At 36.3% G+C, this 17,271-nt stretch overlaps 1 protein-coding gene across 3 annotated transcripts in view; it reads right to left on the reverse strand.

Annotated features, from left to right (window-relative positions):
• Nucleotides 1–4,171: 4,171 nt before the first annotated feature.
• BMT2 (base methyltransferase of 25S rRNA 2 homolog) overlaps nucleotides 4,172–17,271 on the reverse strand; it is a 34,386-nt gene continuing 21,286 nt past the window's right edge. For all 3 annotated transcript variants that reach the window (XM_026862162.1, XM_026862179.1, XM_026862169.1), the window contains exons 3-5: nucleotides 16,978–17,151; nucleotides 12,209–12,323; nucleotides 4,172–7,356 (exon numbers count right to left, since the gene is read on the reverse strand). In XM_026862162.1, the coding sequence (XP_026717963.1) occupies nucleotides 6,727–7,356; nucleotides 12,209–12,323; nucleotides 16,978–17,151 (919 nt within the window). In that variant the 3' untranslated portion in view covers nucleotides 4,172–6,726. The remainder of the gene's footprint in view (nucleotides 7,357–12,208; nucleotides 12,324–16,977; nucleotides 17,152–17,271) is intronic.

Raw genomic sequence — 17,271 nt, forward strand, 5'->3', positions numbered from 1 at the left:
TGTATGCTTTGCTACTTATCACAAAGTTGTCAGAGGCGCAGTTCAGAGCTCTCTAGTTAAAGGAAAAAAAAGTCACAACCCTGCTCTGTACACAAGATCTATTGTGACAAATTAATAAGAATTACTGAGAGAACAAGCTTTCTGTGCAACTACATGTAAAGAAAAACATATGTACTTCTGATTTTTGATCCTTTTGTGACCAGAAACTCTGAACCAGGAGTCACCGAACAAATAAACCAGAGCCTTACACCTTCAGAGAAAATAGACTGAAAACAACAGGTGGATCACAAGAAAGTATAAACCCAAGAAAATTAGCATCAAAATTTTTTGTCTCTGATTTTCTTAAGAAGTGTCACAAATTACAAAGAGCCCCAGAACAACCACTCATTCAAATTCCCTTAGATAAAACTTACTGACAACCTCATTAATATTTATATTTATGTACAACTTTTGCTTTTAAAGCTATTAATAAAAAATTTATCTAAGAGCATGATTATACAGGTTATGGGCTGAGTCATCAACATGTAAGAAGACTCATACATAGCCCCTAACATTTTTAAAGTAATTTGATCTTAGAGACTTCTGAAGAGTTACATTTCATTGTCATCTTAGAGACTTCTGAAGAGTTACTAGTATGACAGAGGAACCAAAGTGTCAAGAACACTCAGAGCTAGGTTATAGCTTACTGATTTTATTTATAGTGTTGGGGGAAGTATGAACACCTTGACTGAAACTCAAAACCTAAGACTTTATTGTCTCTTGATTTTTAAATTCTCATTTTTTTTAAACCAGTAAACAACAAAAGAAAAAGGGAATTGACTGATCAGCTTTGGCTGATCTGAAGACAGACCCCCAGTGTAAAAGCAGCTTGAGTAACTGTTGTGGAGACAGACCAGGCTTAAGAAATTCTATTGTTTAAATTACTTTATATTTTCAAATTCTGTTAAACAGCTAACAACACTGCAGATATTACGTGGAAGAACTACACACTAAAGATCTGTTTAATTGAAACAGAATATATACCATATACTTAAAGCAAGTAGTTATTACATGATGCCATTGCAAGTTAAAGTTCTTTGTATTTCAACTGTGCATTTTCATAGTACTAATTTTCAATGTTTTATATATATAAACTTAATTCTGAGTTGCCTGGATGCTTAAGATCTCGTAATATTTCTCCCTTCATTTGGTATCACACTTACTGTTCTCTACCTTTCATTTGTTTCTACTTTACATAGATAACACAGCCCTAAGTTAGCTATCGTGTTCCAGGTTGCAATGTATCTGGTATCACAGCACTGTCCGCAGTCTAATGTTTTTTTTTGCTACAATCAACATTCACTGTATGGATAACTTGAGCCATTTATCTTAATTCCTGCACAAGCCCACAAGCCCTCCCCCTGCCCCCAGTTATCTCATTCAAACCAGGAACAGAGGAACAATTCCTTCCAACCCACAGCACTGGTGCGTGACTACTACTAACCTGAAGCACAACTGCTGTGCGTCCTGTTACTTTGATTCCTGAGCATTTCTGGAATCCCTCCAAGTCAAGGGGCTAATAACACTATAAACAGTCATTTGGACAACAGCCTCACGGAAGTCAGCAGGCTGGCTCATACGCAAAAGGCGGAAGCTCCTGCCTAGCGCTGGGCTTAAAATTGTGCTATGGCTGCAAAATTATTTTCTGGTGGGATCGTTACCCTAGCAAACTTCCTTGGCAGGCAAGCAGCCACTCTGACAGAAAACTACTCTGACTGGTTCAGCTTGTGCAGAGTAGAGTTTTGCTGCTACTTCACTGTTGGAAGCGGGAAAGAGCAGCTCCTCTGCTGCGGCCCAGCATGCCACACCAGGTGCTGGGGCAGGGGAACACGCTTCTTCCCAGTGGAATGACACAAAGGCTGCTCTGGCACCAAATATTTGCAAAATAACATCTTGGACTGTGAATACAACCTTCTCCTGCTGATCTTCTAGCCAATTAACAAAAAGGTGTACTACGCAACCACACTATTAATAGCTAGTCTTTCTCTAACCAAAGCAAATGGTCAGCTTTTTGGTGAAAAGGGGAAAAGGCAGCACTTCCATGATTAGTGTATCCCCTCACACAGATATTACCAAAGAAATGTAACACAGCCTGCGGCAGCTACGCGGGGCCCGCGCCTGCCCCGGGCGACGAGGCGCTCGGTAGGACGGTGCCTGCTTCGATGGGGCAGAGTGGGGCTGTAACAGTCCTCCCCCTATCGGCACCCTCCAGCCCCACCACTACCTCGCTGCCAGGGAAGGCAATAGCATCCTGGTGATGGGCAAGTGTAAAATAAACGCTAGGTTAATAGTCTGGAAGAATGGAAAAAAAAAACCCCAAACAAAACAAACCCAAACAAAACAACAAGCGACCCAAACTTATAACAGTGTCAGCTGGTGCTTAGCGTACAGAAGAGGGAAAGCTGTGTTTGCATCAGGACTGCGTGCCCGACTGAATCCTCTCTATCCTTTCCCATCGTTGGCTAGCAGGAGCCTTCGGGGGGGGAGGATTCTGGTCCTGGATGGATCTGTGCTTCCCCCAGAGCAGCTTTCACCACCCTGGCATTATACAGAAGGCACACTTCTTAGCCGTCGGTGTTTGACAACTCTTTGTTTTGGAAATGCATGTTCTGAAGTGGCCTTTGCAGGCAGGCAGGCAAGAGCAGGGTTTCTGGATCTCAACAGCTCCATCGCTTAGACAGGCAAAACAAGGGTCGTTCAACTTTGCATTAAGTTTAGACAGCTGCTGCACGAGGGCATCTTTGAACTGCAGGAGGGCTAGGCTGCCGCAGATTTATGTCCTTTGTTCCTGTAGTCCCTTCAACACAACCAGCCCCTTCCTCCCCCTAGTCAAGAAGCACTAGTACTGATGGGGGCTAACTGGATACTCAAACATCTAAATTTTGAGAGTCCTTTCTCAATTCTTCAGACAACTAATTCACAAGAGCCTCAGCCATTTCCAAAATCCTGACCTCTCTTCAAATTTTAAATAAAGCTGGCCAACAGGCCTAAAAATTACATGGATTAAAAAAAAAAAAAAAGTTGAGGCTTTCCTTTAACATGCACAATGAAAAGCACAGTTGCTTAGTAAATGGCACCTGCTTCAGACACTTTACCAGCAACATGGACAACACTTGGTTCTGTATCTGTCCAACTGTGATTTTAGTTGCTCTTTAAGCAACTATTTTTTTGACTTCTTGGAGAATATTTTTACTTACAAAGTAAAAATAACACCCCAGAAATAAGTTTCTGTGCAAATTTGTGAAAATTGTAAAAAAAATAATCTTCCTCCTGTTCAATGAATTGAGGAAAACTGAGGAAAGGAGGAAGAGCAATAAACCTGCTGCTGATTCACAGCAATACAATTAAGACGACTTAGACTGATAGCAAGTCAGCAAGTCTCCCTGAAGCAGGAAGCAATACTGAGAACAGCTGTGAAATCATGTTTTCTGGTCTCCACAGCAAGAACAGTAAGAGACCAGAATATATCAACTAGGCTCTGCAGTGCTAGGGCCACACTTCAGTTCTGCTGAAATCTAGTTGTTTTAGAATTTGGATCCAAGTAGATGCCTTGCATTTTCAGTTCTTTAGGTTGCTTTTCGCATTGTCATTCCTTCTCAACACCTCCAGTAATCAAAATCACTATGTAAAAAAAATACAGCAATGACTTCAGAGGGCCAACATACAATGGGTGCTGCAAAGCTATTTCAGGGAGATACAGGAGAAATAATTAAGAACATCTAGAGAGAAAAGAGAGAAACTGCATTAGAAAGTGGCTGCATCCTAAGTGGGCAATCAAAGAAACACAATACAGGACCAACTGGAGGAACTCCAAAAACCCTTCCATAAAGCAAAGACCCTAACTGATATGTAGAAGCTGGAATTCAAGTACCAAATTTCATATCTTTGCTATAATTCAGCTGTTTGTAAAATAAACCCAATCCAACTTTTTTTGACAATAAGGGAAAATAACTATGCATTGATTTCACTAGATTTCAGCATAAACCAACTGCACAAGAATAAAAAAAAGAACATCACAAAAAAACCAATTTTTAAAAAGGTTTTCAGGTTCTTTTTTAATAAATGTGCTTTGTTCACAAAAAGTAGTGACATAAAGACAACAGAAATGCAAATACACATTTTTTTTTCCTTCTTCTCTCCAGCACCTTAAGAACAAGAGATCTCTTGCACAGTCATAATTTTCAAATATTTCATAACCTAGAAAATTCTTCTTGCACCAAAGCCAAATATCTCCAGATATCACCACTCTATTGTTCAGGGAGATATAAGTATTTGTGTAAATTCCATTGTCCTCCTACCCCACAATGTACTGTCCCTTGTTTAAAAAAAAAAAAAAAAGGCATCAAGAAAACCAAGCTGTTAGGAATCTCAGGTCCCTAAACCACAACTACCAACCTGCCAAAAAGGCATGTTTTAAACATGAATATTTTAAACTATTTCTGAGGGATGAATCTTGGTCTGAATTGGTTTTTTGTAATAATCACAAACCAATTTACATTAACCAATACCAACATAATGTTAGCTGGTATATAACTTTTTTTTTTTTAAAGGAGTATCAGTTAAAATGTTAGGTACACTTCGAAGTATGCAAAGACTAAATTTCCATAAACAGCTGCATTTATAGCACCAAAATTTTAGCTTTAACGTGAGCACTGCTGGAGCCAGTGGTTAACTGGGAAGAAGAAAGGCTTTGAATGACAAACATTTTAGTGAAAGTGAATTGGTAAAACATTAGATGCAAATACTGACTTATAGCCAATTTTGAAGCCACCGTGTATTTCATTAGGGAAGTATTCTCTGTAAAAAAAAGAGTAAAAGTTAACCATGATACTTGCATGTCTAAATTTTTGTTTACACATCACAATACAATGGTTTGGTTTGTATATAACTATATCATTCAGACTGAATAACGAATTTGAATCAGGTATTAGGGGATGCTTTAAATTTAAGAAGAGACACAAAAAGCTTATGTTAAAGAATAAAGCATTTAAATGCAGATGATGTTTGGGCATAAGCTGGACCAATGCAGGATGACTCTTTGTAGGAAACAGTATAAAAGAAAAACAGGTAGGTCAAACTGTGACACTTTCAGTGCAAAACTTCAATGGAAGGAGTAAGTTTCCTTTTTGCAGCATCCATACTACAACTTCAGTTTATCTGGTAACTTCTCCGTTACAAATATAACAGGGTAGGTTAATATGGTGTAAGGTATACTTCATCACAACCACCTGTGAAAATAAGTATTAGTATTTTCTGCCATGTTGCTGAAGTCAGTCTTAAAACCATGATGTGGCACCTCGTTCAAATAATTTACTATTAGGCACTTACATACAGATTTAAGTTTAACACTCAAATCTGAAAATTCTGGCCATTATTTTTAAATGGAAGGAAATCTAAGCTAAACTAATACTGAATCCTCTATTTTCACCACTGAACAGAATTTGGTTTTTTCCTGCAAAATCTCACAAATTTATTATGCAAGTTAAAAAAACTTAGTAAATGTAAAACATTTCTGTTCCATCTCCTTACAGTGCAAACGGATTTTCAGAGAGCTATGGAGTTTTTATTTAACTAAACTGAAGATGTTTGGGTCCAAATAAGCAAACAAATAGTGTATGTTAACTTCACTTGTGTGGTCTGAATACACAAATTTTGTGCAAATATGTTTATCCTTGAAAAACTTGTATAATTGTGTACCTTTTTACAGAATTGGTCTGTAGTTACCAAAGAACTTGGGAGATCTACAAATAAAGACAATTAAAGAAAAAGTTGTTTGTTTCTAAAATGCATAAATATTTTACTTTAAAACATGACAAAACCCACCCTGTCGTGTGTCCCCATCCCACCCCACCCCCCCAAACCACAGTTTGAAAAGAATACAGAACAACATAACTGGGGAAATACTGATATACGTTAGTGCTCATGAAATTGCAAACCCATGTTCCAGCTTTGAAGTGAAACATAATTATCTAGACGTACCATACTCCTCTGGGGGAGGATAACATCTTCAGAAATCTCATGTCTAACTACTATTTATGCAATGAAATTACACAGTATGTATAACTATGGATGAATATACTCCAGTGTTTTGGTGTTACCTCAATTTGGTGTTATCTCAAGAGGGCTGCAATTAACATAAAATCAAACGTGCAAGCATTATAGTTACTCCAGCCTAGGCTTAACCAGAGTGAAACAAGTTTTGGAAAAAAAATTTTGTTCCACAATTAAGAAGGGACATGTGTAACCAAGTGTCTTAACCTATCTGCACATTTAATTAAAGTGCAAAATATTTCTTCCTACATATACTTCTCAGAAGCCCACCAACTCCAGTGCCTTAAGCTCAACCACATTGAGTTAAAATATTGAAACAACATTTAGGAAGTTAAATAGAATTCACACTTCACAGCACTAAAGAAACTGGTACCTTTCTGGAAAAAAATTAGTGATACAACTCTAAAGAAAGTAACAGCAATTTATGCTATGACATGAGTCATTTGCATAAAACTTGTATTTTTTCACTTTCATACAAGAATAAATTTTAAAATTCAAAAGTAGAAAAAAATAGCAAACTCTGTAAACCTTTGCATTTTCATTATGCAAACCATTTTTGTGTTGAGCCCATGTTAGTATAGCAAAATTAGTTAAGCAAGAGGTTTGACTGACTGAAAGGGCATTTCAACAACTACATTAACTTAGAAGCAATATAGGATCTTCTAGCTCATAGAAAGGAATTGAACTAGACTGGCTTTCTCCAGAGTCTGAGTCATAAGGAGCATCAGGTAGCTCCATAAAACCGTAAGCTAGCTGTTCATCTTCTGTATCTGATCGAACATAGCAGGAAGTGTTGGAATACTCCTCATCCTCTATACTGTTGAAATCCTGTGGGATATACAACATTCCTGGGTAGTTCCTGCTAACTAAGTCACTTGTCGTTTGAAGGGAAGTTTTCCTAAATGCCATCAGGTGCATGTGAGAAAACTTGGAATACTTGAAGCGTTTAAAACCCAAGGACTCTATGGCAATTTTCCAGCTTTTCATCATCATAGCCCGGCGATTCTGATGAGATGAATCAGGAGTTATTACAAGCAATAAGCCATTTAATACGAGAAGTTCATGTGCCTTCTTACAGCATATCCATCGTTGATAAGGTGATGGAAAATAAGAAAGGAGTAATGAGAAAACGACAACATGGAACAGTTCTCCAGGTAGAGAATCAATGGGATTTTTCAGTTGCTTAAGAAAGGCATCTATAGCATCTTGTGCCAGCTGGAGAGGTTGCTGAATCTGAAGATTTAAGAAGTCACATTTGTATACGCTCTGGTGGAATAAGAAAAACAGAAAACCAAACAAACATGAAGGTTAGTTTAAAGAGCAGATATAATCCAAACCCACAGACAATCAATGATAACCTCTGTGTTCCCTTGAGGAAATGTCAAGCCCACTGAACATTCCTCAAACAACCTAAAATAACAATTTAGCACATACTTTCAGCTTTCACAATTGCCAAGAAAAATTTTAGAAGTGCAGTAATTTACTAGAGATTTGATAGCTGAGAACTGTTAATTTAAAAAAAAAAAAACAAACCAAACAACCCACAATAAAAAAATAAATCTAGCCCAAATAAAACCAAGTATCTGATTAGCTATGTCAAATGATTAAGAACAACTTGGGTAAGCCTACACTGCTTTTGTCTCTCCAGCTACTGAAAGCTTTTTGTAGGTTTTTATAAACCTGAAATCAGTAATTAGAAAATAAATTTCACATCTCATTTCCACCAGTTCTTTGAAAAGAATCCAGGAAACCTAGTAGTTTGGTTGCTTGGAAAAGCCTAGTTCTTTACTGCTACAGAAACAAAGAAGCTACAGAAAGGCAATACGCCTTAGAAAGTTACAGTAACTAACTGGTTTGCAGCAGTGATACAGGTCCATGTTTTAACCTTGCTGTAAATGCAGAGCATAGCACCACACATTTGGGCAGTTATCACATAAGGTAAGGGCTATAAATTCATCTGTTAATCATCTGTGGGCTCAAGCTGTTGAAGATGGGAAATGACACCACAACACAACATACAGAAGAGTAAGTTCTTAACATCCTTAATCACAGAAGATTCAAAAAATTAGGGTAATACTATGCTATTCACTACATTTAAGTTCTGACACTTTGTGTTCATCAAAACCCAGGACTGACTTCTTCCATTAAAAAAAGTATTAAGAAAATAATGTTATGTTATACCAAAAATTGTTATTAATGCCTAGAGTGCAGTGAACAACAGACTCAAAACAGGTAAGTGAACGTGAAAGCAGACACAAAACGTTATGTGGAACAGAAAAGTAGTTAGATCTGCTGCATTTTCACACCACAAAAACATTTATAGCATGTTTTATGAAATAATATTCAAAAATCATTAGAACACTATTGTAAAGGTATTAATGTATCAGCAACTGATAGGCACAATTGTTTCCAAGTAAGAGTGAATGTTATTTCTATTCATATAAAATCACATTATCTTCTGAGAGTATGCAGTAAATTAGAAAAAGTAATCAATGTTAAAAAAAATCTGTGATTTATTTTTCATTACCTTTTATATTTGCCTCCAATATGCAAAAATCAAGAAAGAGACTTGCATTATGTGGCTACAATCAAGAAATTCTAATTGCAACCATTATACCTGCAGGGGTATATTCTGCTTCCTTGTAATACTTAGAACAGGAAATTAACAGTAGTAATTTCATTATATCCGCTAGTAAGTTTTAGAAGAAAGAAGTGCTTTGAAGAATCGTTATTCAGAGTATCATGCCAACTTTACTTAGAAGCATGAGTTAGACATTATACATATAGAGTTGGAAAAACAATTTAGACTGCAAGTATTTCTGAGTAGTAGAAAAATATTCATAAAACACTATGTAGAAATAATGTTAAAGACAATTGCAGGACTAAAGTATGTTTTGAGTGGAATCTGAACTCTGCAAGGCAGTTTTAGGACAAAAACTGCTGAACTGGGGACTGCTACTAAACTTTAGATATACAAGTCCTGAACTCTTGTTAAAGTCCTCCTTGACAGTGAAACAGCAGTCATATTTCAGTGTGTCCACTGAACTTTAAGAACACAATCCTACTTATATATTCTAATTTTTAATTCCACTACCCTTCCAACCCCCCCTTTTTTTTTTTTGTCTCAGACCATATTTACTCCAATACATCATCTGCTGCATATTCAGCATGTTTCACAGCAGTATGAAATTGTATTTGGATTTTCCCAAAGTGGAGATCCTCCATTCCAATTTTGCCATCTTTTAGGCTTTTTTTTTGTGTGTGTGTGTGTGTGTGTGTGTGTGTGTGTGTGTGTGTGTGTGTTTTAATTATGTAGACAAATTAAACTTCTCTAAGGGAATAACCACTGCTAATAGTACTCTGGAATATCTGTGTTATAAGCAGAATGTTTGAAGGAATATCTGACGAAAACACTGGGTCAAGAAGAAACCTGTTCAAAAAGAAAAAAAAGTTTCAAAAAGAAACCTGTTTTTTCAGACACTGAAAATGAGTGAACAATGCCTAGCTAAAGAGAACACTAATCGTTTCTTGGTGCAGTCCCCCTTCTCAAAACACAAAACCTTTTAATGGAATCATATTTCCGTATTCATCTCTACAGTTTACATTCTCTATATATGAAACAGATTTGAAGCATTTTGAAGACGTTAATTCTTTTATTATATAACTAACATCTCAGTTCCTCTCCTAGTTTTTCCGCAATTACATTCTTCTTGTTTCTCAAATTAGGTGATGTGTTTTACTCCAACTACTTAGTCTATATCTAAAGCATTTCGATATGCAGAAAGTGCATTAATTTATTTTTATTAAAGAAGGAATTATTTAACTCTCCATTCAACATTATTCCAGAAACTGACTTCCTAAAAAGCCTCAATGCTTCAATGGGTTTCAAAAAAGTATTTTGGTATCTTACCTAAAAGATCTGCTAAATCAGAAGATTTTACTAGTTCTTGTTTTCAGCTTCTACCACTGAGTTATCAGATCAATTTTTCAGGTCAGAAGACTACATTAACTACCATAAGAACCCTTTGGCTGTTACTCTGAAATCTTAAATCAGGCCAGGCAACTGCTGGCCTAAAGTTAAGTTTATTCAGGAGGTTATTATGGTGCTTATGCAGCTCAAAGCGGAGTCATCTTGAATACATCAGGGCTTATTAATGTTGTTTTGGAGGTGGGCCTAAGCTTATTCTAGCAGATACATTTGAGTGCACAAACTGTACTCCGTGTCACTCCAAGAACCCTGCTAGCTAGGTTTCCAGGTGCCCTGAACACACCAAAGTATACAAGAAAATTGAAGTAAGAGAAGCTGGTGAGCCTGAGACAAGCCTCACAGTAACTGTGTTGGCCTGTACAGTAACACTCTGGGGAGTTCCTATCATCAAGCTATGGTACCATGTCACCAGAGAAGTAATTAATTATCTTATCATTACCTTGTACTGGGAGAGAACCGGAAGAACTGGTTAGCTCTTGAAGATACTTGACTACTCCCTCTCCTGTTGTCTGGCCTAGATTACTCATATTCCTCCATTACATCCACAGAAGTAAGCTTTATGAGACTCAGCCAATAATGGTTTTGGTCACTTATGTGTAAATTGATTTTCAAAAGAACAAAAGTAATTTCTTACAAAAACAGCACGATAGACTAGAAAGCAAAATATTAACTATGCATACCCCAAAATTAATAGTTATATTTAGCTGATGTAACTTTAGGTGCCTAGGCTCCTATTACAGTCACTGGAGAGCTAGTCAACACAGCCCAAGAGGCCAGAACACAAATCACCTTACCGTGAAACAGAAGACCTTTAGGTTTCACTATCTTTAATAGATCTCCACTGACTGTAATTCGAACTTAAACCCCAGATGTAGACACCCATGATATATGTATCAGCTAGAAATTTACTTGCCATGTATTACCATTTTAGACTTCGTAGGCTGCCACTTCAGTGGCATGTGTATCCTTTACATCCTCTGTCATGCCCAAGAGCCCTATGCAGAAGTCCTACAGCCTTTTAAGTGGTGGAAGGCAATTGCATTTGGGAAACTGATACCTATTCTTCAAATTAAGCAAGATGGGAAACTTAAAGTTTCTTTGTGTTTTAGATGAAACTAACACTGAATTGCTTTAAAAGCAATTTATCAGATTTTTTTTTTTCAAGAATATATTTCATTATCTCTAAGCATATATGCAGAAATAGAAATTAGGTGTTACTGGACTAAACCTGGTAGCCACAACAAAATACCATGCATTTACTATGTAAGTGTCACTGCAGCAAATAAGAGAACATTACTTTCAAGTTAACTGTGTTATTGTACCCGTACACTTCTCATCTCTCCACTTCTAAAGAGGGTTACCTTAGGCCACTGATTTTAATAGAGTCTGATTTTAAACTGTAAGTGGTCAAGATCTGTATGATCACAGGGTTTTCTATTAGAAATGTATTCCTTTCTGTATTTTTTAATTTTCATTCCATTTTATCATTTTGCTTAGTTGATAAATGCTATTAGGACTGACAAAAGTTGGGTCAAGAGCAAAAGACAGAAAGATCATACAATTACAGTAGAAGTAATGCATTTGAGAATCTTACTACCAAGAGAAAATGAAGCTATTTACCCCAAAAGTGCTGATATATGTCCACAGGATTGTGGAATTTCAGTAATATTTTAGCAATAAACAGAAAAGCCCCCTTACAGTGCACTTCTAGTTACTAAAACTCCCCAAGTACAGTCACTGATCATTTCCTTCTGTCAGTGAATGCAACTTCTGAGAGGTTCATGCCTAATCATTAGCCTACTCAATTTTTACTTACACCTTTTAAGCTGCAAGGACTCCTCTGAAATGCCATAAAAAGATGGCTACTAAAAATTTTCCAATTTTAAGATTCACAACTGCATTATGAAAGCATAAGTCTTGAAAAAAATACCAGATTTTTAAATCAAAACACAGCTACAGTTTAGAGCCTGTTCATGGAAAAGGATGTAGTAGAAGGGCCACAGTTATTATTAAAGCACAGATATTTAGGATATACACTTAAGTATTAAACATACTTTTTCTACAGTCATTTTGAAGTATTCTAAAAATATCTGAGAATCAAATTTATATTATATTCAGCACATTACATACCTCAACAGCTGGAACAATATCTATGCCAACTGTCAGAAATTCTTCAAACTTCAGAAATGGATTAAAGCAGCTACCAACATCAAGTAATCTGATCTTCCCCAAGGAATGGAGCAATCTAAGAAGCAGTAAGAATTCAGTTTTATCAAATGTTATTTTTGAAGCTGTATTCTGAATTACAATTTCAGATAACTAATGCAAAAAAATTCTCACAGAACACCACAGTAGTGACTAATAGAAGTGAATGCTTTACTTGAATTGCTGAGATACCTAAAGAACCAAACTCCATCAGTAAAGCAGATGGTCCTCAAGCAGAACAGTTATTTTCAGAGCAGCTGTAATACTATTAACTTGCTTACCTGTAGTAAGAAACTGAAATGGGAACCTGTGTATCCACTAGACAGGTGTTCTCTATTGCTTGGTGTTTCCCATCTACCTTTTTGTGGTATTTATTGGTGTTGAAGTCTCACAAGTCACCAGAGTTAAAACTTCAGGAGTTTAAAAGAGAAACTGGCAACAGTCTACGACATACCTACTTGTCAGTCCCATTTTAAAGGGCATCTGAAGTCAAGTGCCGTAACTGGTTTAATAAAGGCAAGAGAACACATAATAGTATTCCAAGATAAACAAAAATATCTCTAAAAATGAAAGCATTTAGTTATTCCCTGAAAAAGTTTTAAAAAACTTTATTTGCTTTATGTTAGCTAATATTTTTTTTTAAATGGATTACTACTGGAGGTTCACTCCAATTCTATTTTCAATGGATGGTGTTAAAGAGTCAGATCAGTCCATACAGAGCCACAAACTTAAAAACTGGTTGCTCCAATTATAGGGAAGTGATTCTGAACATCTAAATGAACCGAAGTTAACTACTTTCGGGGAAAAAAAAAATCACAGTCTATTGCATGCCATGCAATCAGTTTTCTTTTGGAGTATCCAAAAGCTTTTTAATGAGATATAGTCAAAAAAAGAGAGTCCCAATCATAGTAATTCTGAAGTACTCAAAAATGATGATTTATGCCATAAGAATTCTGGACAACCTGTTAGTAAGCCAAAAATTTACCTCCTTATCTGCTACTGTGTGATGACACTACTGTTCAAGGTGGAATTATAGATAAGAAGGCCAAGGGCTGTAATGCTAAATGCTGAACTATGCTACCAAACAACAAAAGGTGAACTATTTAGAAAAAAAAAAAAAAGAGAGGGTGGGGTGGGATTAACTTGTGAAATCATGACTTACTGCTTGGATTGATAGGAAGCAGTTGACAGACTGCTGAGAATACTTTAATACTTTAGTTTCAGAATGCTGCACCCGTTCCAAAACGTCATGGAAAATAAGAATAATAAAAAACCACCACCAAAAAAACCCACCAAATAAAAAAAAAACCCCACACTGAATAACTGGTTTGTCACCTTCTCAATCAGATTCCAAAACTTCCTGGGGTAAAAATAACCAGAGAAGTGGGAGATCAGAAAGAAATTAGCAGACAGAAGATCAAGGAGAGGACATTCTTGTACTGTCTGGTAGAAAATCCCTTTACAGCACAGCAGAAGATACACTGGAGGCTAGCAGATGAGATTTGTCTTTTCTTGGAAAGCTCTGACATCATCTGTGATCAACTGCAAAACCAATCTGAAATGTCTTTATGAAGATAAAGACAACATTGCTCTTTTCTTTCAATTAAATATGTATTTTTAAAAAAGAAAAGAAGATGCCTGACAATTTTTGAGGACAGTGACTGTGCCTTGCCTCTAAAAGCATCTTTATATTCCAAAGGAAGAATCTTTCTGACCAATGCCTAGAGGAACATTGGACATCTTCAAGTTTGCAGCCATAGGCATTTTCTTCATGACCAAGGCAGTTACCAGTATATATAATGCAGCAACAGATAAGATCAGCGCACCTGTACAGAAGTACTAGCAGTTAACTATCTTGTCATTTAAAGGTTTTGCCTTGTCCTGACACTTTGTCTAACTTGATACACTGTCCCTCTTAAAATAATTAGGAATTTGAATATTGCACTCATCATTAATATCAAGGACTCAGCTATTGAATACACCCTACGTTCAAAGACATTGGTCTTTATTTTTTTTTTAGTTTCCTTGCATTCTGAATTTGGAGGCCCCTGCTAATAACAGCAGATAACAGCCACTTTTATCTTGCAGGACTGAGCCACTTTGATGTCCAGCTTCACAACAGGTGCAGTTGCAGATACATAAGAACTCATTCTGGGATGGAAGGAAGTAATGTAGACAATGTATTTCTTTTCATATAGATGAAAGTAAAAAAGGACCATTCGCATCAGTTATTTCTGTAAGACTCCCCAATTTTAATCTGGCAAAGAGGTGAGCAACATGAACTGGAAATGGGTTCAAAGTAGCTGCGTGACTGAGTTACAGTAAACTTTGCACTTCTGGTTCCTATGATGTTTCCTACCATCACTTTTAGGAGCAGGCTGAGTGCTTCCTACTTCTCTCCACATCTCCCAGCATCTTTTTCCTACCCAAGGAACTCTATTCCAGAGCTAGCCTGCTTTGCTCCTTACCAAGCAAAGTACAGTCTCTCTACAATAGCTTGCCAGTAAAGGTAAGCTCAGAAAGAGCTCCTACGTAAGCAACCTGGTTTTAATACTACTTGAGACATGATTATATATGGGAACAACAAACTTACCAGAGTAAAACGAAAAGTCACAGGCTTAGCCATACCTATAGACAACCCCACAACTCTTATTTGTAGCATTACATGACCAGAATAGAGTCACAGTATTTGGACAAGTGTGTGTGTGTGTGGGTGGAGGTTCCCCCACATCCATTATACCAAGACCTCACCAAGATTCAGACTTCACTAATTGATTAGTGTAGACATGGTAGAAAAACATTTCAGGAGGAATGTATGTTTTGTGTAATACACAATCAATTTTCATTCTGATAAGCACTGTAATTTCTTTTATAAGGCATAGAGGAAGAAACTGAATTTTGATTTCTCTGGGCAGAAACTTAGAATAGCTATGCCTTGTTGCTTTAAGGTCTGTACAGCTACTAAAAACCATACTATCATTTGGTGCTTACTCAGGTAAGTATTATGAATCTTGCCTTTGCCAGGTAAGTCTTTATGAATTTACATATTTTTAAAGTTTTGAGAATGAAGATAAAAACCCAACATCACTCACTATATTAACAAATACTTTAAAAATTATTTAATTAAAACTGTTAACTATTTTCTATACACACTAGTCAGAACAAAAGGTAAAGCTACAGGCTACTCGTAGCAAGAAGAAACTCATGTGAAGTTAGCTCTGCAATGGCCATCATAAACGTACAAAGTATGAAGACAGAGCACATGCAAAGAGAGCACTAATACTTTATCATGACAAGGCCTCCCAGTGGAAGACAAATCAACTTTATGTACTTTATAATCAAACCTATTGATTTAAACAAACAAATACCAACAAACTTCTATTTATAGTACTGCTAAAATTATATGTTAACAAATGCCAGCAGTTTTGAAATGTTTTAAGTTATTTGTATCTCATCAGTCCTTTATGCAAAAGTTCCTGGCAGTTCTTGTAAAAAACAGGTATTCATTTTGAGGCTGGTTTAGCAAAATGATCACTAAAAAGAGGGGTCTAGGGGCAAGTTAGCTTATGAGAAGCCACTACTGTCATTCTGGAAGCATCTGTTTTGTCCTGTCATAATAGGACAATAACAGGGGAGATATTTCATTTTGCCTGTAGCTATACAGCTACATAGGCATCTTTATGCCTTTTGCAAGTTACTTTAGAAACATGACAAACCACAAAAGATACCAGCTCATAAGGACAGACACATCTGTTAATAACATTAGTAACATGCTTGTTCCTTTCCTAATACTAGACCTAACTTAAGGTAAGTGCTGATCACAGAAGACATGCTACAATAATGAAAAAACCTCTTCACAAAACAAACATAATTGCAGACAGTATGAACTGATTTGTAAAGAATATGAAGTCACAAGTGTAACTTTTAATGATTATATGCTTATGCATTTTGCATACTTGCAAAATATTAAATTATTTCCATCATACACAGAATAGCTACAAACATGACCCACATTATTTAGGAAAAAAAGGGTGGGACTGTAACTGAAATAATAAAGCGAATCCTGAATGACAAAAAAAAATTCTTACTTGACTGAAGGTCCAAACTAAAATTAAAACTGTTGTTAGGAAAATACCTCAAGGATACTGCAACTTCTGTGGAACCAGTCACATTTTGAGGACAGAAAGCTAGCACAGTTAAAATTAAGGGTTATAATTCAAAATTGCTTTTGAAGCGTATAATTGGAATTAAAAGTTTCTCTGCAATTATTTATGAAGAGAAAGTTTTAAGTACTCTGATATTTACATTTGGCACTTAGTACTTACATAAGCAATTGACTTTTCAACAGTGCTGAACAGCCATTAGATTCTAACTTAATTAACATCTTCCATATTTCACCTCAAGGTTTCATATAAATCACATTGCACACCAATGACATACAAAAGTGAAATTGCTCTAACACTTAAATGAAGATGACTAAGTTGTCATTCTCAAGTAATTTTTTTTATGGCATGCACCAAAATATACAACATAAATATTTCTTGAAACGTGTATACAGTCACATGAAAATTCCCCTTCTTAACTATTAAAATTACATCAGACTGATCTAATATGTTACGGGGAAAAAAATATCCAGGTCAGTCTTATCACACAAATTGGGGAAAAAAAAAGTCTGGAAAACAAGTAAAACTTACTCTTCTGTTATAGCTTCATGATTTGTCAAGCCAATATTTGGCAAGGGATCTTCAATCTTGGGAGCCTGGGAAACATTTAAAGCTGGAGTGGTCTTAGAAGCAAGAAGTGCTCTTTTTTCATCTTTCTCAAGTGCTTTTCTTTTCCCACCATTCTGAAAATATTCTCGGCATACGCTGAGAAGACAAAAAGAAAAATTCCCCAGAAAAACAGAATGTTATTTTTGGTCATTACTATAGCTAAGACACAAGACAGAGGTTTAAGATACACAAGCACTGTCAGCTCTTAAACAAATC

Source organism: Athene cunicularia (genome assembly GCF_003259725.1).
Source record: "Athene cunicularia isolate RWA chromosome 1 unlocalized genomic scaffold, athCun1 chr1_part2, whole genome shotgun sequence".
NCBI lineage: Eukaryota > Metazoa > Chordata > Aves > Strigiformes > Strigidae > Athene > Athene cunicularia.